Below are 24,473 nucleotides of genomic sequence, written 5' to 3'. Positions count from 1 at the left end.
AGAGTTTGTGCTAATAATTACCCAGGTGGTTACTAAATCTGGGATGAGTTAACAACTCAGCAGAGGGGGTACTTGCCCTGAGCACACACATGCACGCCAGACTGCAACCAGGCACTGGGGCTGTGGGTCACCGGCAGGCAGAGTGCCCCCGGAGCTCTGGGGTGAATGAGGACATGAATTGCACATGTGTGATGGTCATGCTGACCTCCCATCCCTGATGGGTTTGCTCAGCATCCCAGCCTCCCCATGGCAAATGCAGAGAGTAGGGGTAGTTCCTGCCCCACTGCAGTGCCCTACAGCAGGTTCCCCAGGCCTGGACACTCGTGCTGGCTGTGGGGACCCTGCAGCAGGCAGCCTCACAGCAAGCCCTGTTAAGAGTGGGTCATCAGAAATGAAATCAAGGGGTACTTGATGGCCACGTGGAAGCATCTTTGTGGGAGACAACCACTGTGGCTGGAGAGCTCTTGAATCCAGCAGGGAGAGAAGAACTGGGAGCAACAGGCAGAAGCTGTAGCCAGAAATGTTCAAATGAGAAATAAGGGTTTTAGCAGGGCAGTTGATTAGCCACTCAAAGCAGCTTGAATGGTGTGGGTTCCTGTGGCTCCGGCTTTCTCCCCGCGTGTCTCTCTTGGTGTCTCCTGTTGCCTCTCCTGGTGGCTGCAGCCCCAGGTTCCATACTGGAGCACCTGCAAACCTGCTCCACTGAGGTGACCTGGCAGCCTTGTGCCCTGCCAGTGCTCTCCCAGTCCCAGCCGCAGCTACTTTCTGCATCGAGAGACACACAGAGAGCTCTGTGCCCATCGCCACAGCAGCCGTACAGGAGAAATGTGTCAGGGAAGGCAGGTTTGCGGGCTAAGTGCCATCCTGCCTCAGGCGTCCAGTAGCTACAAGATTTCGGGCAGGTCAGTGCCTCGCACGACCCGAGATGGGCCTTCCTCCCAGTTCAGACTGGCTGCCGGGGCACAGCCCCTCCCGGGCTCCCTGCAGAGGGAGGTGGGTGACCGCAGGGTGGGTGCTGAGCCCTCGGGGCGCAGCTCGGTGTTGCGCTACCGGGGCTGCCCGGCTCCCCCCCGCGCCCGCAGTTGCACCGCTCCGGGGGGCGCCCCCCGCCGCACCTAGGCTAGGGCCGGTCCCTGGCTCTGCTCGCCCCGTCGCCCCAGCTGCCCACGCAGGAGGTGGGGAGCCGTGCCCCGAGTGCCGCCCACCCCCCAGCGCCCACGGGGTGACCGCGGGGGTGCAGCTCCTCTCCCGCGAGCCGGGACCCCCCGCAGCCAGCCAGCTCCCTCGCCGCGGCTCCAGCCACCCGGGAAGCGTCGCCCCGGAGCCCCCGTTCCCACTTCCAGCCCCGGCGGGGTCAGGGCCCGGGGCGCTGCCCCCCGGCGGGTGCCCCCGCAGCATCCCAGCCGGAGCCGCCGCGGCGATACGGGCAGTAAATCAGGGCGGCGCGGCCCCACCTCCGCGCTCTCCATTGGCAGCGGCGCCCCTCACCGCGCTCATTGGCCTGCCGCCGCCGCCCGGCCATACATAAGGCGCCGCTCGGCCGGGCCGGCCCCGTCGGAAGCCGGGGAGCGGCGGAGCCGGAGGCGGGCGGCACGGCGGGCGGCGAGGCAGGCGCTGCGGGATGCGCTCCCGCCGGCGCGGGGGCGCCGGGCAGCCCCCCTGGCCCGTGAGTAGGGGCCGCTTTGCTGCTCCGCGAAGTTTTCTGGGGCGGGGAGGGGGCAGCGTGTCAACTCCGGCACGGTCACCGGCCCGGAGAGAAGTTGGTGGCGGGTGGAGCGGGACCGCAGGCACGCAGCCCGCCCCCGCAGCGCAGAGGTGTGGGATGAAGTATGGGATGGGGACGGGGAGGGAAAGATGCTGGGATGGGGGGGACGGGGCTCGGGAGGATGGAGCGGGGCAGGGGCGTCAGGATGGCGAGAAGCAAGGGACAGCGCCTCTTCTACAGGCACTTGTGCTTGGTGGTGGCTGAGCCCGTGGAGGGGCTGGGGGCTGTGGGGGAGAGGGGTCCAGCCGTATATTTGCCTGCATGGTAAGGGGTTAGCCGTGTGCTGGTGGCTCTTGAGCCCCCCAAGGACCTAGTGTCCCTTGGGGCTGGGCTCAGAGGCTAAGGTGGCTGCTCATCTCCACACTGCATTGGCTGCTGCTGGCTGAGCCCCAGCGTGCCGGGTCTGCCCCTGAGGAGTCCTGCATGGGAGGGGACAGGGACAGTCCAGCTGGCAGCTGGGGGCTCCGGGCCTGTCGGAAGCATCCATGACAGGATGCATGCACAGGCCAGGGTCTGTGAGAGGGACGTGGGAGGGAGCAGCGCTGAGCCCATGGCAGCAGTGAGCAGCCAGAGCAGTGGGACCAGGGCTTAAGGGCATTGCTGGAGCAGAGGCACTGCAGGGGCTGAGGTGCTGTGGAGGGGGCACTGCTGGCATCCCTGAGCAGCTCAGCTGCTACAAGAGAGGGACTACTGGGTCTGTGGGACGTCTCCTGTCTGTCCTCTGCCCTGGCAGGCATGGCTGTGGCAGCCTGGGAATGGCAGGAACAGAAATATGATATTACTGGGGCACATGCAGTGTGATGTCATGGGGTGCTGTGATGTCACCATGTTGTCACTGCTTTGGAGTGTGATGAGGCCCCTGCTGCATGATGTTCTGCAATGTCGTAGCGGTGCTGGAGGTGACTGCGGCCTGGGATGGGATGTCACTGCAGTGGTGGAGCATGACATCACTGGGGTGCGTGGTGCGGTGGGCAGCAATGTCATGGTGGCATGCTGGATGGGGTGGCTGTGCAGACTGCCAGCTCCCACTGTCCCTATGATGCGGGCCAAGGGCAGGTGATATGCATGCGGGTATGTGAGGAGCCCTGGGGACAGCATCTTACCACCTGTGGCGAGGGGTCTGGGGCACAACCACTTGCTGGCCCCACGGCTCCCTTCCCAGTCCCTTCTGTGCAGGACATTGCCAGCCACAGCCATGCATAGGGACAGATGAGCCTTACACGCTGCATCCCTGCCATGAGGCCAGCACTCTGTGTGGGTGCCTGTGGTACCCCCAGCCTTGCTTCCATCCCCCTGCTGCCTCTATTCCTGCCAGGCACCTCGGCTTTGTGTCACCAGGCTCAGCCGTGCTGAGCAGGCATTCTGGAGTGACCACAGGTCCTGGGGTGACCTTGCCACCAGATGCCACAACACAAGACAGGATGTGGCTCTGCTGGGACAAGACAGGCTGAGCTCTGCCCTGCATACAAGCAGGACTCCATAGCTTCAAGCCTCAGGCAGAGCTTCACGCCAGGGCCTCAGTGCCATCAGCAGCACACTGGGAACCATGAGGCTTTTCCCTTTCTGCCATGTGGAGCCTGAGTCTCCCTACCTTCCTCTTCCCAAAATGGCCTGGCTACAGGCCATGCATCCCTTCCCCATGGCACCAAGCACCGGATTCACTGGGAAAAGCCTTTCATCTCCAATCAGGAACATTGTTTCTTCCTGGAAAGGCTCCATCCAGCCTGGAGGGATTTTGGCTGCAGCTGGAGGGGGTGGGGGGAGTACCTGGGGAGCAAGCCAAGCTGTAGGGAGTGGGAGCTGGAGGGGCCACAGCAGGGAGAGCTCTGCCAGTGGCTTGGGGACAGCCACCCATCACCTGGCTGGGGCTGAGGGGGCACTGCTCTGCATCAGCAGGGTGCCCATGTGGCAGTCCTGCACCCATAAGCCCACATGTGGATGAGTTCCCCATGCTTACTTGGGTAAGCACAGTGTGGGGCTGTGGCAAAGATTTCCCCTCCCTCACTGCCTGGTACTGCAGAGTGTCACCCAGGGACTGTCCCATCCCTGCATAACCCGATGAAACCCTGCCCCCATCACATGTGCCTTGCATAGGGCACCTGCACCAGGGAAGGTCCCAGGCTGCTGCTCCTGGAGAGATGCTCCAGACAAGAAGGCAAGGCAGTGGGATTCAAGGTTTCCTCTGCAGCTGGAAACTACTTGGTTTTGGCAGGGGAATCCTGGCTCCCCAGAGACCCCAGGACCATTCCCATCCCTGAGGGTGGCAGCAGTGGGCTGTTCCCTGCAGCCCCTTGGGTCTGCCAGGATCTAAGCCTTGGGCATCTCCCCCTCCCCATGCTGGGCACATGTGGCACCCTGCAGCTGCCACAGCTTCCTTTGCTTGCTGGTGGGGTCTGCAGTATGGGGACCAGCTGGCAGTGGGGCCATTTGTCCCTGTCCCCCTGATAGTACTGGGAGGGCAGCCCTGCCCAGGGGATGGCGCAGGCTCATGAACCAGTGTCCCCTGCATTGGTGACTGGGTACCCCAGCCATCCCTCCATTCTGCGAGAGCAGGACAGCCTGGTTTTGCTCCCAGCTGGAGCACTGTCACATGTATTTGTGCCCATAGTATGGGGGGACACAGCTCACTGGAGGGGATTGCCTGGCCTGAGGCGAGGGCTGGCTGTCCTGTCCTGAGTGCCACCTTACTTGTCACCCATGCTACAGCCAGATCAAAGCCAACTCCAAAATCTCTGCAGCCTTGCCAGCAGTGCTGGCAGACACTGTCCTCCGCAGTCCAGGTTAATTGAGCTTCTCCTCCCAGTCTCCTGTTCCTCCCAGCATCTCCTTCCTGTGGCTGCATCCCTGTGCAGAAACCATCCCTGGTCAGTCAGAGTAGGGAAACTGAGGCACACAGGAGTCAACTGGCAGGGTATTCCCACTTTCTACCTGTGGCCTTCCCCAGCTCTGGAACACCAGCTGGACAGGGGACAAGCTTCCCAGCCCAGCGACTGCCTACTTCCTCTGGCTTTGCCAAGGGAGCAGTGATTGGCATTGTGACTTGCTGGGATCTTGGGTGCCAGCAGCCCCTTGGGGCAGGGCGAGCTGGGCCTGAGCCCAGCTTTGTCAGCACTCTGCAGCCCTCCTGCTGCCTCCCCAGTCCCTCCCATGGGAAGGGCTCCCAAGGTCCCACTCCTGCTCAGCTGCAGCTCCCAGCTCACTGGAGTACGGTCTTGTCCCAAGGAAGCCCAGAGGGTGAGCTGCATCCAGGAGGATGCATGGGGATGCCTGGGCTGTGGTAGTGCCCAAGGGTCAAGGGCCTGGTGGTGTGGCACAGGCTGGGGTGGGTGACAAGAAGTGGAAAGAGTGTCTCCTGTGCAAGGGTGGTGGTGGTGGTGCTTCAGTGCTGTGGAGCAGGGTCTTCTCCTGGAGCTGATGGGCTGCAGGTCTCTCCCAGGTGCCCAGGATGCTGGTGCTGTGCCTGCTGTCCCTGGCCTGGCTCAGTGAGAGCTCCCAGCGTAGTGAGCCCATGTTCATGGCTGTCACCCACCGCCTCCTACCACCTGACTATGACAGCAACCCTACACAACTCAACTATGGTGTGGCCGTCACTGACCTGGATGCTGATGGCAACTTTGAGATCGTGGTGGCAGGGTGAGTGGTGCACCCAGTGCCTTGGGGACAGCAGGACCTGGTGGCCCTGCAGGGCCAGGAGCTGCTTGCCCCTCCATGGGCGTCTGGCTGGATGGGAGGTTGTGCTCGGGGGTGGTGGGATGGGGGTCTGTGTGCACCCACATAGGGTGTTGATGCCACTTGGGTGCCTGTGTGGGATGATGTGGCTGACTCCGTCCTGGCCCTGAGGAGCAGTGGCAGCTTCCCAGAAGCTGAGATTTGTGCAGTGCAGATCCAGTGTGTCCCCCAGCCAGCTCAGCTCCACTGACGGGACTCGGCAGTCTCCAGAAGTTCAGTTAATTGGCTGGAGGCTTTTTATAGCCCTTTATTGGAGTGATGGCTTGGAAAGGCTGGCAGGAGCTGGGGAGGCAGGGAGCTGTGTGCTGTGCTGCTGGCACCTGAGTGGGGCTGGACACAGAGCAGCTGCTGCCAGAGGGTTCTGCCCTGGCTGGAGACAGTGGTGACCACAGTGCAGGCTCTGTGTGCATGGATGTGGCTGTGAGCCACCAGTGCAGCGTGTCTGTGTACACACCACAGTGCTTACCCCTGAAGGAGGCTTGCACACACAGGTGCGCTCAGCGGGAGGCAGCCCCTCACTCCCGTGGATCCCATCTGATGGGACTGTGGGAGCTGGGGGTACCACGGTGGCAGTTTGAGTCTGGCCTTGCTGCTGCTTTGAGCATCACCCTGGGGCAGCAAACCAGGGGCAGCACTAGGGACCCTGGCGGGGCCTGGGCCACCACTCCCAGCTGGGCTGAGCCAAGCAGCCAGTCGGGGTTTTGTAAGCAGCCGCGGTGCCCGTTGTATAACTTGTTTACTAGTGCACTGGGCAGGAGCGGGCAGGGAGCCGGTGGGGTGCACCATGCTGAGAGGATTTGCCTTGTGTGCCAGTTTCCCTGCCCTGGAAAGAAAAGGGCTGCAAGCAGGGACCTGCACTCCATCTTGCCCCACTGGTGCCTGGACCCACCCCTGCCCTGGCACTACCCTGGGGTACCCAGGCCAGGTAAATGTGAGATGCCAGTGTTGGGCTGGAACAGGTCTAGGCTGAGCCCTCTCCATTGACACTCAGGAGCCAGCCCCACATTTGGGTGCTGATGGCAACCCAGGTTCACCGGCCTCCCTGAAACACACAGATGTCTGCTGTGCCCATCATGGGGAAAAGCCAGTGTCACACCTGGTGTCCTCCTAGGGATAGGATGGGAGCTTTCCTCCTGTCCCCAAGCCTCAGGGTGCCATTGCCCCCGCTCACACCCACAGGTACAATGGCCCCAACCTGGTGCTCAAGTATGACAAGGTGCGGGGACGGCTGGTGAATGTGGCGGAGGATGAGCGGGACTCCCCGTACTATGCACTGCGGGACCGGCAGGGCAATGCCATTGGTGTGACAGCCTGCGACATCGATGGGGATGGCCGCGAGGAGATCTACTTTCTCAACACCAACAATGCCTTCTCTGGTGAGCCCTGCAGGAAGCCGTGTCCTGAGCCCTGGGTGTGGGGGGAGCTCCCAGCACGGCCGCCCGTGACCTTCGGCGCGTGAGGGATGTGTGCGGGCTGGAGTTAATTTCTCAGTTGAGTGGCTCCATTGATTGATGGCAGTGCAGGCGGGACACCGAGCCCAACCAGCCGCCAAGTCAGCACTTCCAGCTGCCCACTGCCCTCCCAGCAGCACCCTGAGTGGGACAGCAGCTTCCCCCCCAACCCCTGGGGCTGGCCTACCTGTGGCTGTGCTGCAAATCCCAGCTGTGCCCCACAGCAGCTGTACCCCTCTGTGCCATGGCTATCCTGTGCCTGCTGGACTAAGACAGGTCTAATCCTGCCCTGCCGGTGCTGTCCCAGTTTCTGGGATGCCTGTTGTGGGGAGGAGATGTGCATACCCCAGCCTGACACTGGGCATCCCTGGAGCTCCCTCGGTTGGTGCTCTAGCCCAGCTTTGCCATGTCCCTGTCCCACAGCCCTGACCTCTAGGCAGCAGATCTGTCTTCCTGATGCTCCTAATTACCCAAGCTGGCGGTGGCTGCCGGCACACCTGTCTCTAAATCAAGTGCAGCTTGCTGCCTGTGCTTGGCACAGAATCTATCTTTTTTTTTTTTACCTTCTTGGGTATGATCTACAGGGCTGTGCCCCATTGAGACACATTTTACCTTAATGATTTGATTCTTCTGTGTGTCTCCTAGTGGCCCTTAAGGGTCACAGGGGCTCTTATAGTGGCAGCCTGGCCCTGTGCCACTGCTGGGGGCTGTGGGACACAGAGCAGAGGTTTGGGATGCTCCAGGAAAGGGTACCTTTTCCACAGCCTCCCCTTGCCGCAGGGCACCCTCCTCAGGAGGAGGCGGGATGCTGCAGCCCCCTGACCCATGCCCCCTCCAGGCATGGCTACTTACACGGACAAGCTCTTCAAGCTCCGCGATGGGCGCTGGGAGGACCTCCTGAGTGACGAGGTGAACCGGGATGTGGCCAGCCGCTTCGCCGGGCGCTCTGTTGCCTGTGTGGACCGGACGGTGAGCAGGCAGGGCACAGCAGGCAGGGGGCATCTCCCCTTCCCACCCCCTTTGCCCCTCCAGCCCTCCCCCACACGATCCTGGGGACCTCTCCCCTCATCTGGGCATCGGCCCCACCCCACCCGGCACTGGGGCCAGGGGTGCCCCCCAGCAGCCCATGACTGTCGGGGCTGGCAGCCCCTACAGCCATGGGGACTGTGGGCACCTGTCCACACGGTTGCCACCAGCTGATAAACGTGCCTGTCGAGGTGATTTATGTTCCTGTCACCTGCTCTTTCTTCTTCCTCCTCCTCCAGTGGTTTGTTTTCAAACGATTATCACTAAATCAGGGTCTAGCTGCCGCACAGGACAAGGGAGGCAGTGGGGATGAGGGGGAACCTGGCACAGTAGGGTTGCCCGTGCTGGCACTGTGAGCCTGGGGACCACAGAGTTCCTGGAGGCAATGGGGCACATCCCCACTTCCAGGATGCTTTTCACCATGGATTTTGCAAAGCTCTTGCTCAGTACATGGCAGTGGTGCCTAGTCCCACGGAGCCGTGAGAGCATCCAGCCCCACAGCAGGATTGCTGCGGTCCCAGAGGAGATGCATTTTGGGCGGGTGGGTGCTGAGGAGATGCTGCGGCTGCAGGGGTCCGGCAGGTACTCCATCTACATCGCCAACTACGCCAGCGGTAACGTGGGCCCCCACGCTCTGATCGAGATGGACGTGGCCGCCAGTGACCCTGCCCGTGGCGTCGTGGTGCTGGTGGACGTGGCCGCCCAGGCTGGCGTCAGCAAGTACACAGGTACCAGCGGCTGCGGCGCCGCCGAGGGGACGGGGCAGCGCGGCGCGACCGTCCCCGCGTTAGGCTGCCTGACTGCCCCATCTAGTGGCAGCCCCACGGCCCGTGGAAGCCACCCGGGCCACGGGACGCCCGACTACACGGTCACCGGGGATGGTCCCTCCGGAGCCCCCGCGGGGCGGCCGGCAGTGTGCCAGCCTGCGCCCCACGCTGCCCGGCCGTCGCCGTGCCCCGTCTCCCCAGCGGTAAATTGTCACTAATTAGGAGTGTTGTCACCATGGTGATGGCAGCGATTAAGGTTGGGAGTGACACAAGCGGCTGCCAGGCCCAATTAGTGCCTCACGAGAGGGACTAAAGGTGGGAGGTGGGAGAGGAGGGGACGCCGGGGGTCCTAGTGCTGCCCACCTGGGGGTCTTGAGGGGGCGTGGGGGTCTTGAGGGGGCAGGGTACCAGCTGGCCCCTCACCCTGGGGCTCCTGTCCCCAGGGGGTCGTGGGGTGGCCGTGGGCCCCATCCTGAGCGACAGCGCCTCCGACATATTCTGTGGTAATGAGAACAGCCCCAATTTCCTCTTCCACAACTTGGGGGACGGGACGTATCGGGATGTAGCAGCTGCTGTGGGTGAGTAGGGGGAGCACCCAGGCATTGGGGACCTCAGGGCAGGGCTGGCTTTGCCTGCCCCTGCCTGCACGGGCTGGTTGAGTGCAGGGTGGGGGGATAGCCCTGGGGGCCCGGAGGCAGATCAGGGCATCTGTCAGCACGGGGGTACAGCCCTGTGTGGGGAGAACCTGTCTGGGGACTGTGGGGCACATCCCAGCAGGCATCCCGGGGAGATGTAGGCAGGGAGGAGGTTCTGTCTCCCCCGTCCCCTTGTGGCTCCCCAGGGCTGGATGACCCCTACCAGCATGGACGTGGCGTGGCACTGGCTGACTTCAACCGTGATGGCCGGGTGGACATTGTCTATGGCAACTGGAACGGGCCACACCGCCTCTACCTGCAGAGCGGGGGTCCTGGGCGTGTCCGATTCCGGGTGAGGGCTGGGACCATGCCACCCCACCCCTCTGCTGGCTTTGACACTGAGTCTCCTTGGCCAAAGGGGCCATCTTCACCCTGATGTGGCTTTGAGCCTCAATTCCCATCAAGAAGAGGACCCAAAGTGGGACCGGGTGTCCTGCTCCCTGTGCCCATTGTCACCCCATGCCCATCCCTTACACAGGACATCGCCACCCCCAAGTTCTCCATGCCATCCCCAGTCCGCACTGTCATCGCAGCAGACTTCGACAACGATCAGGAGCTGGAGGTTTTCTTCAACAACATTGCTTACCGCGGCTCCTCTGCCAACCGCCTATTCCGGTAGGAGCCTGGCAGGTACTGGAGAGCCAGGACAGCCTGCACACCGCTCGGAGGGGGGGCTGAGCAGCCCTCATGGTGCACCCAGGCTCACGGGGTTCCTCTCCAGCAGTGCCACTGCTCAGGCTCAACTAATAAAAGGCACCGTGACTGAACCTTTCCCGGTGTCATTACCAGCCACTGCGATCGTGCCTGCAGCAGCCCCTGGGGTCCCTGGCACTGCTGATTAGTGGTGATATGGAAGCTTGTTAGTGGCTTCTGTTAATTGTGCGAGTGAATTCCTCATTACTGCTGGGTGGCATCTCCTTACCTGGCATGTGGGGCAGTGGGAGCTGGTTGTCCACCCAGTGCTGGCACCCACAGATGGGTGGAGAGCAGTGGCTTGGCAGGGAGCCCCTGGGGAGGGTCTCTGGTCCCAGAGAGATGCAGCAGTGTTTGGAGATGGTGTTGCTGCTCTGCTATTCAGACCCACAAAAGCCAGGCTCTCATGACATCCCTGTCACCCCTGCATGGGGAGGGGACGTGAGGTGCTAACAGGCAGGGGCCAGTCCAATCCCCCAGCCACTGGGGCTGTCATCTCTTCTACCATGCTGCTACAGGAGGGGATAAGCCCTTCCTGAGAAGGGGCTGCAGGGGCTGGCATTGATGCCCTTGTCTGTGCTCGGCAGGCTCATCCGCAGGGAGCACTCAGACCCCATTGTGGAAGAGCTGAATCCAGGAGATGCGCTGGAGCCAGAGGGACGGGGCACAGGTGTGTGTCCCTGGCCATGGGGGCCTATGCGGGGGTGCACCACAGCATCAGCTGGCACCCTCTATGCCTGAGGATGCTGCATGCCTGGCTGAGTCACCTGCCTGTTCCCCATCAGCATGTTGGAGCCCCTATCGCCCAGGAGCAGCTCCATGCTTTCTCCCTCCACCCATACCCAGCGAACAGTGCTGTCTCCAGTTGTTACGCAGGGTGTAGCTCTATATTTGGGAGGGGGCCAGGCAGCCTTCTGTGTCTTACAGTCTCCCGGGCACTGCCTGTCCCCTCCACTGCTCAGGGAGCTGACCCACCTAATTGCAGGGTGTCACCCATGCATGGACCCTTATTCCTACCTGGAGTCACCCCTTCTTATCTATTGCCCCTGCGTTGCTGGGATTGCAGCTGCCACCTGTGGGAGCCCACACTGGCAGCAGGGTGTAGCGCTGGGAGACATGGGGTCAGCTGCAGACATGACATGATCCTGTCCTTGCAGGAGGTGCAGTGACAGATTTTGATGGTGATGGGATGTTGGACCTCATCCTGTCTCACGGAGAGTCCATGGCACAACCGATCTCCATCTTCAAGGGCACCCAGGTGAGTCAAGTAGAGGGTCCTCATGTTGTCCCTGTCCCTTCTGCCTCTCCTTACTCAGCATCCCTGCTCCCTTCTCCCTTGCAGGGCACCAGCAACAACTGGCTGCGTGTCATCCCCCGCACCCGCTTCGGGGCCTTTGCGCGAGGAGCCAAAGTGGTGCTGTTCACGCGGCGCAGCGGGGCCCACCTGCGCATCATTGACGGTGGATCAGGGTACCTCTGTGAGATGGAGCCTGTGGCGCACTTTGGACTGGGTGAGCTGTGGGAGAGGCAAAGAGCTGCCTGTCCCCCCTGGGCAGGGGCCATGTCTGCTGCCCTGGTGCCATGCAGCACAGCAATCATTCACACCCATCACACTGGCCATGGTGGTCTCTGGAGGAGACTGCAGGTAGGGTGCACAGCCACTGCAGCCCTGCTTCGAGGGGCCACTGCCCTCTTCCCCACCCCCTGCCTGCTGCTTTGCCCAGGCACCAGGGCTTTCTCTGCCCATTAACCTTCCACTGCCTCAGCACGGCTGGTAGCCAAGCCTGCAGGGGTGTCCCTGCCTGCTGGCAGGCCATCCCGTTGTCCCCGCATGCACCCCCCCTCTAGCTACATCCCCTTGCATGGGCTGTTAGCATGGTCACCTGGGGCTGGGCTCAGGGAACAAGGGGAGGCTTTGCCCCCTCTGTCTCTACCACGCCCCTGGCCTCCTTTCAGCCCCTGCCTGCCCCGGAGACCCCCCCCCCTGATGAGCTGCCCACCTGCAGGGCACGATGAAGCCAGCAGCTTGGAGGTGACCTGGCCGGATGGCCGTGTTGTGGCACGAGCTGTGGCCAGCAGCGAGACAAACTCTGTCTTGGAGATCCCCTATCCCTTGGATGTGGAGGAGCAGCTCATGCCTGCCCCGCTGGAGGTGAGGGCCAGGTGTGGGTGCAGGGCAGGAGGCTTTGGGGGCAGAAACAAGGGGCTGGGCTCTGTGGGCTCAGTGGCTCCCAGGGCTGATTTCTCCCCATCCCAGTGGTCTCTACTTTTCCCCAAATGCAGTGCGGGCAGGGATTCTCCCAGCACAAGAACGGACGCTGTGTAGGTGAGTAGCTGCTGGGGGTGCAGGCGTGCCTGCACCTGGGGTGCTGCAGCGTGGCCCCACGGCAAGCATGAGGGCAGCACCCTGCTACAGGGAGGTGGCAGCTGGGGAGGTGGTTGGGCACATAAGGCAGGGCTGCTGCATGGCTCAGTGCAGGGTAAGGCTGCCTGCCTGGGACTGGGGGCAGAGCACGGCTCTAGAGGGGGACTGTGGTGTCGTGGGGAGCGCTGTTCTGGGGGCGGGAGGCATAGCTGGCGTGTGGCAGGGTGGGCATTGCACTAGAGCCACAAGTGATGGAGGGGCAGCAGGGATGTGGCAACGTGGCCCTGTTGTGAGCCTTCTGGGCAGAGTCATGGCTCGTGTGTGGCTACCTGTTAGGGGAGTCATCTAGCACATGCAGGGGAAACTGGAGGGGCCATAGCCAGTAGCCTCAAGCTCCCAGCCCACCTTTCTCACACCAAGTCCCCTCTGCTTGCAGATACGGACGAGTGCACAGAGTTCCCCTTTGTCTGCCCCCGAGACAAGCCCATCTGCATCAACACCTATGGCGGGTACCGCTGCCGCAGCAACAAGCGCTGCAGCCGGGGCTTCGAGCCCAATGAGGATGGCACAGCTTGCGTGGGTGAGTGATGGCTGGGGTGCCCTGACCCCGTGCCACTGTAGCCTGGCCAATCCAGTGGGCGACAGCCCCAAAGCACTGCCTTGGGATGCTGTTGCACCCCTGCCAAAGGCCTGGCCGCATCCTGCAACCTGTTGGGTGGCTAACCAGCTACCTCCACCCTGGCTCTGTGTTTGTTCATCCTGTGCCTCCTGCTGAACCACCACTGACTCCCCTTCTTTCTTTCTCTTTCTCTCTTGCTCCTTCTTTCCTTCTCTGTGCAGCTCAAGTGGCCTTTTTTGGGGGATATCCCTCCGCCGGGAGCTGGCACGGGCTCCCCCACAGTACCCTCCTCCCTCTAGTCCTCGGACTCTGCCTTTGCCTCTATGCACTTTAACCCTTGCCCGTAACACGCCAGAGCAGCCTTGGCGGAAGGACCGGCCAGCCTCTGCCTGTCTCTTTTTCTCTCTCTTTCCCTCCATGTTGAACTGCCCTGGAAGTGCCAGCTGTGCCCTACAGGGGTGGCCTGCAATGGGACAGGCACGGAGCCCAGCTGCCCCTTGCACCGTGTCTGGGAAAGCAGCCCCGGGGCAGTGCCCCTTCGCCAGCACCTCCCCGCCCCAGTGCTGCTCCTGCCACACCGGTGCCTCCCGGGTGGTCGCTTGCTCCGTCGCCTTGACGTACCATGTGCCTGCTGGTTTGGCCTGCGACGTGTGTGCTTCACCTGCCCCCTCCTCAGTGAGGGAGACCCCCCTCCCCAGCCCTGGCAGAGGAGGGTCCCCCCAGCCCTGCAGAGGAAGGACCCTCCTGGTCTGTTTTTTTTAACGTATTGACCCCACTGTTTGGAGTCAAACCCTGCTCAGTCTTCCAGCCCCTCTCCCAGAGAACTCCCCCAATAAACTATATCCTGTCTATTAGCCCAGCCTGCTGAGCTGTGCAGGGCAGGGCTGTGCCCATGCTTCTGCCTGGGCTGCATGGGGAGGGGGCTTGGGGGTGGGGGGCATAGCCAGGAGCTAGCTGGAGGGTGCATGGTGGCCCTGGGCAGCTCTGCTGCTGCCCGGCCCTGCTCCCAGCCCTGGGAGCACAGCCAAATAAGCAACACTGGAGGGTCTGGGATGCAGCAGGCAGCCCTGCCCACACCACCACAACAGGTCTGTGCTGCCTTCTCCCTGCGTGCTGTAACCCCGTGCTGCTCTCTTCCCCACCACCAGACATCGACGAGTGTGCCCTGGGCTTGCACAACTGCAGCCAGCTCTGCACCAACACCCCTGGGGCACATGCCTGCCATTGCCGCCCGGGCTTCTACCCCCTTGATCCCTCTGCCAGCCAGTGCCTGGGTGAGTACCTGCAGGCAGCGGGGGTGGGCAGCCCATGGTGTCCACCCACCTGCCACTGCCATGCTGCCCTGGGAGCAGGGATGCCGATTCCTGGCATGCCCTGATATGCTCGTAGCCCCAGCCAACACAAAACGGGGGGCAGGATGGACAGTCTGTGACTGTGCAGGAGTTGGAGTGAGGAGGCATCTGCTACCCTGCAGCCTTGGGGACAAGTGTGACGGGACCACAGCTGCATGGCTGTAGGCATTAGAGATGCTTTCCGTGTCCCAGCTCCACCCAGCCCCAGAGCTGCCCCCCACATGCCTCCTCCATACCCGGCCCTGCCCATGCCGGACGAGCCCCGTACCCTTGGCATAGGTCTGATCCTCTCCCCTTCTTTCCCAGACGTAGATGAGTGCCAGGCACAGCCTGGCCCCTGTGATCATATCTGCCACAACACCCACGGCTCCTTCCACTGCCACTGCCGCCAGGGCTTCTCCCTGGGTGCAGGTGGACGCTGCCAGCGCAGCTAGCCTGCCCCAGCACAGCCATGTGCCCTCTGCTTACCCCAGCCCTGGGCCAGTTGTGCCCAGTGCCAACTGAATAAACCCTTTCCTGCACTGGTTTCCCTGTGAGTCCCTGTCACTGGGGACATGTGACTGCTACACAGGTCTGTCCCTGTGTTCCACGTGGACTGTCCCATCCCTCCCCCTTATTTCCTCCAGGCTCCCACTCCTTGTGGGACTCCATGCACCCCGATGTGCTGGGGGATGCCCAGCCTGGCTGTCTTCCCAGCGTTGCCCCACTCCCTGCTCTGATACAGGAGGACAGGCAGTAAGGGATGAAGCATGGGGTTTATTGAGGAAGGTCTCCATGCAGGGGGGCCCCAGCAGGAACGGTGGGGGCAGGGTCACCCCACACACATGCCATGACCAAGCCAAAAGGAGTCCCATGGGGCAGGGTCCTCCCTCCATGGACCCCACAAGAGAAATGCCCACTCAGTTCAGCCCTGCACCCAGGCAAGGACTCTTCTCCTTGGGGTGCTGGATGTCACAGGGACCCTCCTATTCCCCCCCCATCTGACGCTGGCCCGAGAACCCCCACACCTTGCAGCCAGACCCAGGTACCCCTCGAGGTCCCCACCACAGGCCAGACTGAGAATTGCGGTGCTGGTGGCAGATGCATGCAGGACATGTGGGCAGGGAAGGGCTCAGCAGCAGGAGAGGAAGGGTACTGGTGGAGCTGCTCCACCGGGCAGCCTTCCTGCATTGGTGCAGGTCATGGGGAAGAGCAGGCAGGGGGCTGCCAGAAGCCAGGTGTAGGCAGGCTCTGCTGGGAGTGCACAGGGAGCCCGGCTTGCCCATGCCACAGCTCAGCCTCCACTGTGCTGAGCTATGCGGTAGCCCAGGACATGCAGCACAACGGCAGGAGCCTGCCCAGCACTGTACCTCCCTGCCCTGGGCATGGGGCTTGGGGCTCAGGATCTTTCTGGGTACAGTTGGGGATGGCACCAGGTCAGGCAGGGAACAGAAGCCAGTGTCGTGGGCAGCGCTGAGGGATGCTGCTGGCAAGGATACCACTACCAGATGGGTGAGGGCATCTATCTGGCCAGGGCTGGGGAGCAGCAATTGGTAGCATGTGGGGAAGGTCTGTGGTGAATGCATGGCACCATCGTGCAGATGAAGCAGCACCAGGGCTCTGCCAGGCACCCTGTGCAGTGGGCACGCAGCAGCTGAGCCCACCCTGCAGCACCAAGAGCGGGATGTCCCAGGGAGGGGGCGCAGCAAGGGCTGGCAGTGCCTGTAGTCATGGGGATCTGTGTGTCCCCCCTAGCACTGCCTGGGGATTTGCTGCTCCCTGATGCACGATGCACGGCACGCGGGGCACTGCCAGCTGGGACTGCCCGTGGCAGGGCAAGCTCCTTCACTTGGGGGAGGGACAGCAGTGCGGAGCACCCAGAGGGCTGTGGGAGCCCCTTGGCACCAGTTTGGCTCAGCGGAAAGCACCTAGGATGCCCCAGCACCAACCCCTGCCCGCAGTGGGTCTGAGCAGGGGCAGATTCACTGCGGGGGGCACAGAGCAGACGGGGGTGGGCAGCCCCGCTAGGCAGCCCCTGGCTTCCCCCTCCCACCCTCCCTGGGCTCAGAAGCGCGTGCTCTGGTAGTGCAGCCTGCGGAGCTCAGAGAGGGCACTGTCCCGGCAGTATGAGTCCCTGTAGGGACTCCCTGCCAGTCACCGGCCCCCTGCCCCGCCACCCCCTCCACCGCTGCTGCTGCTTGAGCTGCCACTGCTGGAGCTGCCGCTGCTGCACCGGTCCTCATAGATGGATATTTCGATCTGGGCCTTGCTAAGGATCGTCAGTGAGATGGGCCAGCCCAATTGCCCAGCACCCACTCCCGATGTCCCCCCACTCTTTGCCCTCGTCACCCCCCTAGCACTTTACGTCCCAGAGGATACAACCCTCATGCCACGCTCCAGGGGATCAGTGAGCAGCAGGCCCCGTGGCGCATAGATCTTCTCGTTCTGCTCCTGAATGTACTTGGAGATCTTCTTCAGGACCTGCCAGTGCACAGAGGGATACTCAGAGTGTGCCAGCACTGCTGCCTGCTCTGGCCTCCAGCCCCCCCTGCTCCCTGTGCCATCCCTGTGCCCACCGCCAGGCCGGCAGCCATGCTTGCCCCTGAGCCCTCCCCTGGATCTCAGCACCTTCTCATAGTGTGTCTCCATGCAGAGGAAGATGAAATAGGCAGTGGCACAGGCCAGGCACCCCTCCAGGTACGAGCTGCCCCCAATCTTCTCCGCCTCAGCATAGAAGCCATTAAGGGTTTTCACGGTTTCCTCAAAGAGTTGCCGCTCGATCTAGAGCAGAAACCAGTGGTGTGAAGAGGAGTCTGGCTAGAGGCTGACCCCCTGCACCACCCTCTCCCATCCCCGGGGGAACTTGGGGAGCACTTAACCCTCTCCTCCCTGCCCAGCTGCTATATCATCTCCCTGGCCCCTGCCCACCTCCCACCCATGCCAAGACCTGCTGAGCCTGCAGCCCTTCACCAGAGCTTCCCGGTCACCGAAAGCACCCAAGCCCCAGAAAACCAGGCAAGGTAGCAGTGACTGCATGCACCCAGCAGCATCAGATGACCCAGAGCCATATAACACCCTGTGGAGGCCCCGTGTCTTCAGTGTCCTCTTGCCCCTGAGCCCACAACATAGGGCACCAGCTTAGGGCACCCTGCACCATGGCAGCCTGCCAGGCTTCCTACCCGGCTCTCCAGTTCAGGGGGGAACTTTGTCTGGAACTGGCAGGTGGTCCCATCGCTGTAATCCCGCTGAACGAAGACCTTGGTGGCCAGGGATGCGCTGCGCCGCAGCTCCTGCAGGCTGTGCACCTGGGGGGCAGCAGGGGGCAGGGGGGCAACAGCTGGGGGATGCCAGGCATCCCTGCCAGGGGACTGGGGAGCAGTGCCATTCCCCCAGTGTCAGAGGCTGCAGGCTCACATACCCCAGGGCAGGGACCCCCCAGCGCAGGCTGTGTCATGCCGGGAGCAGAGCTCGGTGCTGGAGGTGCAAGGCCAGGGGCAAGGGGAGGATGGCAGTGAGGGGAGGGCGCCGCAGCAGCCCGCCATCGGGGTGTGGGCGAGTGCATGTGCTCCTGGGCTGGTGCCTGGCCTCGCCTGCACTGGCTGCTGCATGCATGGGTGTGTGTCCCCTGGTGGGCCACAGCCTGGGGAGGGGAGAGCCCCCTGTCCCCAGCAGCGCCCTAGCACCCAACCACCCCGGCAGCTCCCCGGCGGGAGGACGGAAGAGAGCCAGGCTGGAGCAGGGGGCCGGGCTGCAGCGGCGGCGCAGCGGGCGGCCAGGCTGCAGCCGGCGGCTGCACAAAAGGGATCGGCAGCCCCGGTGGCAGGCGCGCAGCCCAGCCCCCCAGCCCTGACACCTCACGGGTTATGGGGACACACGCCAACCCCCCGCGCTCTGGGCTGCCGGGCAGCTTTGAGGGGGGGGGGGGGTGGGGGAGGGTGGGGGGGGTGGAGAGGAGGATGGAGGGGCCAGGTTGTGCCAAAGACGAGTGTCAGACCCCTCCCTGCTCTTTCCGTTGGGTTACATGGGGCCACCGCCTGCTGTGTGTCCCATAGACCCTCTCCGTGGCCCCTGGGAGAGCGACCCCCAGCCCCACAGCCACGTCTCCTCCCGGGGCACCCCACCCCAGACCCACGCCGCTCCCTGCAACAAGGGCGCCATGCACCACTCTCCCCGCCCCTCCCACCCCTCCAAGCACCCCACATACACGCTGGCCGCTCGATGCACACAGACCACGCACCCCTCCCAGCCCCCAGCCCCACATTACCCCAGTGCACCCCATGGGGACCCCAGCCCCACGCTGCCCCCCCGTGCCGGCGCACCCCACGCGGACCCCTACCCCCCGCGCCCAGCCAGCCGATGGCGGCGGCCCGGGGCAGGGCAGAGCGGGGGGGCTCCGCCGCAGCCCGGCCCGGGAGATGCGCGCTGCCGGCTGGCCCCGCCGCGCCGCCGCGCACCCACCTCCGTGGCCATGGCGCGGCGTGCGGCCGGGCCGCGCCGGGCTGGGCTGTGCCGGGCCGGGGACCGGCGCTGCCACCGGGGCCGTGCGGAGCCGCGCGGGGGCTGGCGCTGTCCGCGGTGCTGCTGTGCCGGGCGGCGGAGGCGGGCCCGGCCGCCCCGTGTGCGCAGCCGCCCGGCCCGCCCCGAGGCGACGGGGACGGGCGCCTGCCGCTACGGGTACGGAGCCCCGGGAGGACGCGGCCCCGTTGCTGCGGACGGCGGCCCCGGGATCCGGCTGCTCCGGGCCTGGCCCCAGCGGGGGGCTGCGAGGCGGGGCCGCTGCCGTGGGTGCCGGGGGTCCGGCGGGCACTGCGGGTACCGGGGCACGGCTGCCGGGGGGATGCGGCTGTAGGTCCCTGCGGGGAACTGACCGCCGAGGGGGTGCTGCTGGAGGCAACCGGGGGCCTGGGCGACCGTGGGGCTGGCCCGGTGGGACTGTGGGGAGCCCACCCTGGGGCTGGCAGCCCGCCGTGCCAGGGGCCGCCTCTGAAGCTGTTTGTTTGCAAGGGAGTTGCAGCTGGCGCTGCGCTCTGGAGCCAGTGCTGCAATCGCAGCGCGGGCAGACATCAAAGAGCGGCGCTAACGAATTCCCTGTTATCTCTGCCCGTTGACAGCTCAATTAGAGCCGGAGAAATGCCAAACAGGGGGAACAGAGGCCTTCCCGAGAGGCGGAGGAGGGGGTGCTCACAGCTGGGGCTGTGGTGAGGCGGGAGGGACGCGGTGGCCAGGCACAAGGCCCTCGCCAGGCAGGAGAGCAGCCAGCCCTTCCCTCAGCACCTGGGTGATGCTGAAGGCAGCGCAGGCCCTGCCAGCACGTCTGCTAACACAGCACGGCCGGCTGCCTGAGGCGCAGGGGCCCTGGCCAAACAGGGGCAGCTCCAGCCGACTCCTGCTCCCTGCCCTGAGCACCAGCCCAAGCTTCGGGCAGAGCAAATAGCGGCAGAGCCTAGCAGGTGGCTAGCAGGCAGCCCCTGTGCTCTGCGATGTGTCAGGGTTTGTGACCAAGGGACCAAAGGACACGTGCAGGCAGGAACCTGAGTCGGAAGGTTCTTCTTCCTCCAGACACATAGCTATGGATCCCATAGCTTTCAGGGGCAACCTACTGTTCCCACGGGTCAGAGCAGCCCTGCCAGCTTACACTCTGGAGCAGTGGGGTAGTCTGCTTAGACGGTGCCACAGGGCCAAAGGACCCCCCTCGGTGTGTGGGGGTGTGTGTGTGAACTCTCCCATGTACACATGCATGGGCATGCACACACATACACAGGCATCTGTGCGTGCGCTTGGATGCCCACACCTGCCTGCACGCCCCATGTGCCTCCAAACGTGCGCCCAGGGGCATGTGCACACACTCACACACCCAAGTGTGGCCCCAGGTGCCCCCAAAACCAGGCCCTGTGTGCTGGCACCTTCCCATGCTGTGTATCACTGCCACGTCAGGGCTCGGCTGCCCGCCTGGCAGCACCCTGCCAGTTGCCATGGCAATGCTGTGCCTGACAGCAGATGAAGTTTGCTCTCCCATGCCAGGCAAAGGACCAAGAGCAGCCAGGGGAGCACAAATGTCCCTGCTCCCCCAGGGTCTGTCCATCTGCCTGCACCCTGTGGTGCTGCCCCAGGGATGTTTATTCTCTGGCTGCACCAGCCCAGCCCAGGTTCCTCACAGCTCACAACCAGCGCTCCAGCTACCTCACAAGCCACAGACCTGCTGACTGCAAGACCAGGGCATGTGTCAAGGAATGTCCTTTGGTGGGACATCTTCACCCCATCAGGGAGAGCTGCCTTCTGCCAGCCATACTACCCAGGAGCAAGCCCTGCCGCACAGTGCTCGCCATTGCTGCACAGCCCCTGGCCCTGCCTGTGGTGCCTGCAGCCTCCAGCATCTCCAGAGCCCACTGGGGCCTGCCAACCCCCCATGCAGGATCCACCATTGTAGACTTTCTAGTTTTAACCAGAGCAGGGACACACTCTGCTGGTTTCTATGCACAGGGGACAGGCTGCTGTTGTGCCGTGCCATGCCATGGCTCCCAGTAGGGCAGGGCAAAGGCTGAAGGAGACTGGTATAGCTGACACCATCCCAGGCAGTAGGAGCAGGGGCAGCAGGGGCTCAGAGCAGCCCCAAAGTGCTGCATGGCCCTGCTGTCCCCTAGCCCTCAACGCTATGCATGGTGCCTGGCAGGGTGCCTACAGCAACAGGGCTTTGGCCCTTCTGTTCCATCTGCTGAGCCCCAAGGGGCTATTTTTAGGCTGCCTGGCAGTGGGGGCGGGCATCTCAGGCACAGCTGCTGCCAGAGCTGTCTGGGTCCTCCCCTGTGTTTGGAGTGAGGGGGCTCTGAGCTGTCCTGCAGACAGACCCCACAGACCTCTTAGCGCTGCTGGCTCTTGCCATTGCCCCCATCCATGTGGGACAGGCGTGGGGCTTGCCTGGAGCCCCTACGGCCAGCCACGCAAAGCCAGCATGCCCATGTCCATCATGCTGCGGCAGCCATGTCCCAACAGTGACCTTGCTCCAGCCCCTGCACTTGGCTCCCAGGCCAGGACCAGTGGGTGTCCCCAGCATGTCCCCAGGTGCTTGGCACTGTGCCTGGTCCCAGCACCCCAATCCTCCCTGCAGTCTCAGCACAGTGGCTGGGGCTGTGGAGGACAGCTGGAGCCCTGTGACCAGCCCCAGACCAACCAACCCCTGGGGTCCCATCCTGCACCCACTGTGTGCCAAGCCCCATCCCCAGCCTGTCAGGGCTGTCAGCAACCCTGGCTCTGCTTCAAAGGGGCCACGGTAGGGCCAGGACCTCGCAGCTGCTTCACATGGCACTGGGGGGGCTTTCATTAATGGGGAGGGAGCATGAGCTCACCACACCAGCGAGGACAACGGTGACATTTGAGAGACACACAGAGACAGCAGGGCAGGGTGATCAGCTGATAACCTTTCCTGGGAGACGGCAGGTGTGTGCACCGGTACTGGAGGGCAGCATGCCACCACACTGGGAGCCACTGGAAAACAGATCCAAGTGCCCCAGCCTGTGCCTTCATGCAGGACACGGAAACTGCCCCAAACTGGGGCCCACCAGCCCTATGGCCTGGGCACCCTGAGGATGGGCACTGCTCTGTGGCACCTGCAGCACTGCCACATCCAGCTGTGTCCATCCCAATGGGTGCTGCCAGGACACCATTGCACCTGGGACCCCCCCAGAGGCTGGGGGCAGCCCCCAGCATACTGTGCAGGGGTGCATGGTGGGGGAACACAACACTCTCCTGCAAACAAGCAAGCAGAGAGGGGATGTGGTTTCGGAGCAAGGTGCCAAGGTCTACCTTTGGCAAAGGTGCCGGCTGGGAGCCAAACCTGTGCAAGGATTGACCCCATGCCAGGAGTGGGGCTGTGCTGGCAGCAGACATGGGAGGCTTTTCCCACCTCCCCAGTGGGGCTGGGGATGAGCAGATGAGCAGCACTGCAGAGAGCGTCCCCATGTCCCCATGCACGCAGCCATGCTGCGAGGCAATGGGACTCTTTTCCCAGAGGTGCCCATGCCCCCTCCCTGCCCCTCAGAGAGGGGCTGGGGCCGGGGAGGGGGGCGGGGGCGGCAGTGAACAGGGGGTCTGTATGCAGGCTGGCAGGAGCCGGGCAGGGCCAGGAGCTGCCGGGGGGGCTGGGAGGGCGCCAGGGCAGCCTCTGTCCCGCAGCTGGGCCGGGAGCACTGCCAGATGCATTCCTGGGGCTGCCAGGGCCAGCCGGGAGCGTGTGTGGGCGCAGGGCAAGTGCACGGCCACCACTGCCCTTGCCCTCTGCCAGACCTACCGGTCCCATGCCCCGGGACCAACTCGGCCCCACAGTGCCCCCAGACGTGCCCCAACTTCCCTCGGCCACCCCCAGGCAGGGCCACCCCCGCAGAGACGTGCTGTCAGCCCTGCATTGCCCCCCATGTCAGGCACTGCCAGACAGCCCAGAACACGTGTCCCTGCACGGCCACCCCCAGTGTGCTGTCCCCTCCCGAGGGTCCCTGCTCCACGGTGGGTGCAGCCCACGCCTGGCACTGATGCAGCCTGGGAGTCAGGAGTCCCAGGGGCCTGGGATGGGGCTGGGAGAGGGAGGACAAGAGGACAGGGAGAATGGGAGGGAGCCCACCTAGCCCTCTCAGCCCACCCAGGCCCAGGGAATGTGTCTCTGCCCACAGAAACAAGGTCGGCAGCATCCAAAGCTGAGGTGGGAGAGGGAGTGGGGACACAATGGAGGAGGACAGAAAGCAGTGGCCAGGACCCTGCTCAGCATCTCATTCCCCAGAGGCCTCCTGCTCTCCTGGCTCATCTACACTGTGCTACAGCCAGGCACAAGTCCCTGGGAAGGGCCCAGAGTGGCAAGGGGGCACGCCCAGGGGATGTCATCTTACCGTGCCACCCTGGCTGGCTGTCCCCAAGGTCCCCACCGTGGAGGGGGCAGCCCCCATGGCCCTGCTTCCAGTCTTGCTGCTGTGAAAGGTAACACAGGCAGTGGCACAGCCAGCTCCTCAGAGTGACAGAGGCAAGTGTCAGTCCCCCAGCCGGCACTGGAGTAGCCTGCGCAGACAGGACACAGGGCAGAGTGCCAGCTCCAGCTGCCTTGGGGCCACCCCCTACCCCGAGGTACAGCCCAGATCTACCTCCCCTGGGACATCCCTGGTGGGAAAGGGTTAAGAAAGCAATGGGGGTGCAGCAGAGGCCCCCCAGCGCAGGGGCACAGCCTCAGCTTGAGGACAAGGCTGCCAGGGCACCTGGCAGGGCAGGAGCAGAGGATGGACAACCCTCTCCTGGGGCCAGCCCTGCTCCCTCCAGGTGGCCGTGTTGCCAGGAGGTTACTCAGTGGCTCTAATGAAGGCATCGTGACAGACAGGGGCACCGGGCCAGCTGGCAGGGAGCCCCTTGCCGCCCCCCCCCCCCCCCCCCCCAGCCCCTTTGCCTTCATCTGGTGGGGTGCCAGCTGGCACAGGGTGCTCAGCAACCCCAGCACCTTCCTGGGAGGGACTGTGTGTGCTGGGGGCTGGACTGGGCTGGGGGACAGGGCATGCTGAGAGCCAGAAACCAGTCTGTGGTCCAAAGCAGGACAGCACCAGTGCTGGCAATGCCGCAGGGACATCCCGGGGACACTGCACACCTATGAGGCAAGGTGTGCTCAGCATCCCGCACACTGGCAGCTCCATCCCACACATCTGGGCTCCCTCTGCCTCCACCTCCCCGCTCATGCTCCCAGGCCTCACCAGCCCTTTCCCAACCCAGCTCCCATGGCAATTACGTCCTGCGCTGGCCCATCCATCACGGATTAGCTATTTACTATCAGCACTTATCTCCAGGCAATCTCACTGCTGCTGTGACAGCCCAATGCCTCCAGCACCCTCCCTCCTGCTACCGGGTAGCCCCTGATAAAGGGCCACTCTATCTTATCATGCTCCCTGGCAGTTACACATTAATGGTGCCATCTCCGGGGCTTGGCCAGTGTGGGATGAGCTCAGACCACCCCCTGGCCTGCACCAAGCATCACTGGGTGATGCGGTGATGGGCACTGTGCCCAGCACA

At 63.7% G+C, this 24,473-nt stretch overlaps 2 protein-coding genes across 4 annotated transcripts; one reads left to right on the top strand and one right to left on the bottom strand.

Annotated features, from left to right (window-relative positions):
- The first annotated feature begins 1,566 nt into the window (after positions 1–1,566).
- On the top strand, positions 1,567–14,973 carry CRTAC1 (cartilage acidic protein 1). 2 transcript variants are annotated; one of them, XM_055721412.1, is made up of 16 exons: positions 1,567–1,666; positions 5,202–5,398; positions 6,674–6,870; positions 7,784–7,914; positions 8,543–8,699; positions 9,182–9,316; positions 9,580–9,725; positions 9,912–10,048; positions 10,714–10,796; positions 11,284–11,384; positions 11,469–11,637; positions 12,133–12,278; positions 12,410–12,452; positions 12,928–13,071; positions 14,259–14,384; positions 14,769–14,973. In XM_055721412.1, the coding sequence occupies exons 1-16, from the start codon at positions 1,622–1,624 to the stop codon at positions 14,894–14,896; spliced, it is 2,085 nt and encodes a 694-aa protein (XP_055577387.1). In that variant the 5' UTR covers positions 1,567–1,621; the 3' UTR covers positions 14,897–14,973. The 2 variants fall into 2 exon arrangements, with proteins under 2 accessions (XP_055577387.1, XP_055577388.1); XM_055721413.1 differs by lacking the exons at positions 14,259–14,384; positions 14,769–14,973 and adding an exon at positions 13,332–13,951.
- Positions 14,974–15,205: 232 nt separating this feature from the next.
- Positions 15,206–23,450, bottom strand: GOLGA7B (golgin A7 family member B). 2 transcript variants are annotated; one of them, XM_027799654.2, is made up of 5 exons: positions 23,315–23,450; positions 17,621–17,746; positions 17,070–17,222; positions 16,821–16,922; positions 15,206–16,700 (listed from the first exon to the last, which is right to left on the bottom strand). In XM_027799654.2, the coding sequence occupies exons 1-5, from the start codon at positions 23,369–23,371 to the stop codon at positions 16,596–16,598; spliced, it is 543 nt and encodes a 180-aa protein (XP_027655455.1). In that variant the 5' UTR covers positions 23,372–23,450; the 3' UTR covers positions 15,206–16,595. The 2 variants fall into 2 exon arrangements, with proteins under 2 accessions (XP_027655455.1, XP_055577389.1); XM_055721414.1 differs by lacking the exon at positions 23,315–23,450 and adding an exon at positions 18,900–19,357.
- Between the last annotated feature and the right edge of the window lie 1,023 nt (positions 23,451–24,473).

This window comes from Falco cherrug, chromosome 9 (genome assembly GCF_023634085.1).
Source record: "Falco cherrug isolate bFalChe1 chromosome 9, bFalChe1.pri, whole genome shotgun sequence".
NCBI lineage: Eukaryota > Metazoa > Chordata > Aves > Falconiformes > Falconidae > Falco > Falco cherrug.
Note: the sequence above shows the minus strand (reverse complement) of the source record. Positions and strands in the feature narration are given on the sequence as shown.

Excerpts from the sequence above, each read along its gene's own strand:
- CRTAC1 (XM_055721412.1), top strand. The coding sequence starts at position 1,622 with ATGCGCTCCCGCCGGCGCGGGGGCGCCGGGCAGCCCCCCTGGCCC. Across the intron at positions 9,317-9,579 it reads GGATGTAGCAGCTGCTGTGG|GGCTGGATGACCCCTACCAG; the intron begins GTGAGTAGGGGG and ends GTGGCTCCCCAG. Across the intron at positions 13,072-14,258 it reads GGATGGCACAGCTTGCGTGG|ACATCGACGAGTGTGCCCTG; the intron begins GTGAGTGATGGC and ends CCCCACCACCAG.
- GOLGA7B (XM_027799654.2), bottom strand. The coding sequence starts at position 23,371 with ATGGGGGCTGCCCCCTCCACGGTGGGGACCTTGGGGACAGCCAGCCAG. Across the intron at positions 17,223-17,620 it reads CCCCTGAACTGGAGAGCCGG|ATCGAGCGGCAACTCTTTGA; the intron begins GTAGGAAGCCTG and ends TTTCTGCTCTAG. Across the intron at positions 16,923-17,069 it reads TGGAGACACACTATGAGAAG|GTCCTGAAGAAGATCTCCAA; the intron begins GTGCTGAGATCC and ends GTGCACTGGCAG.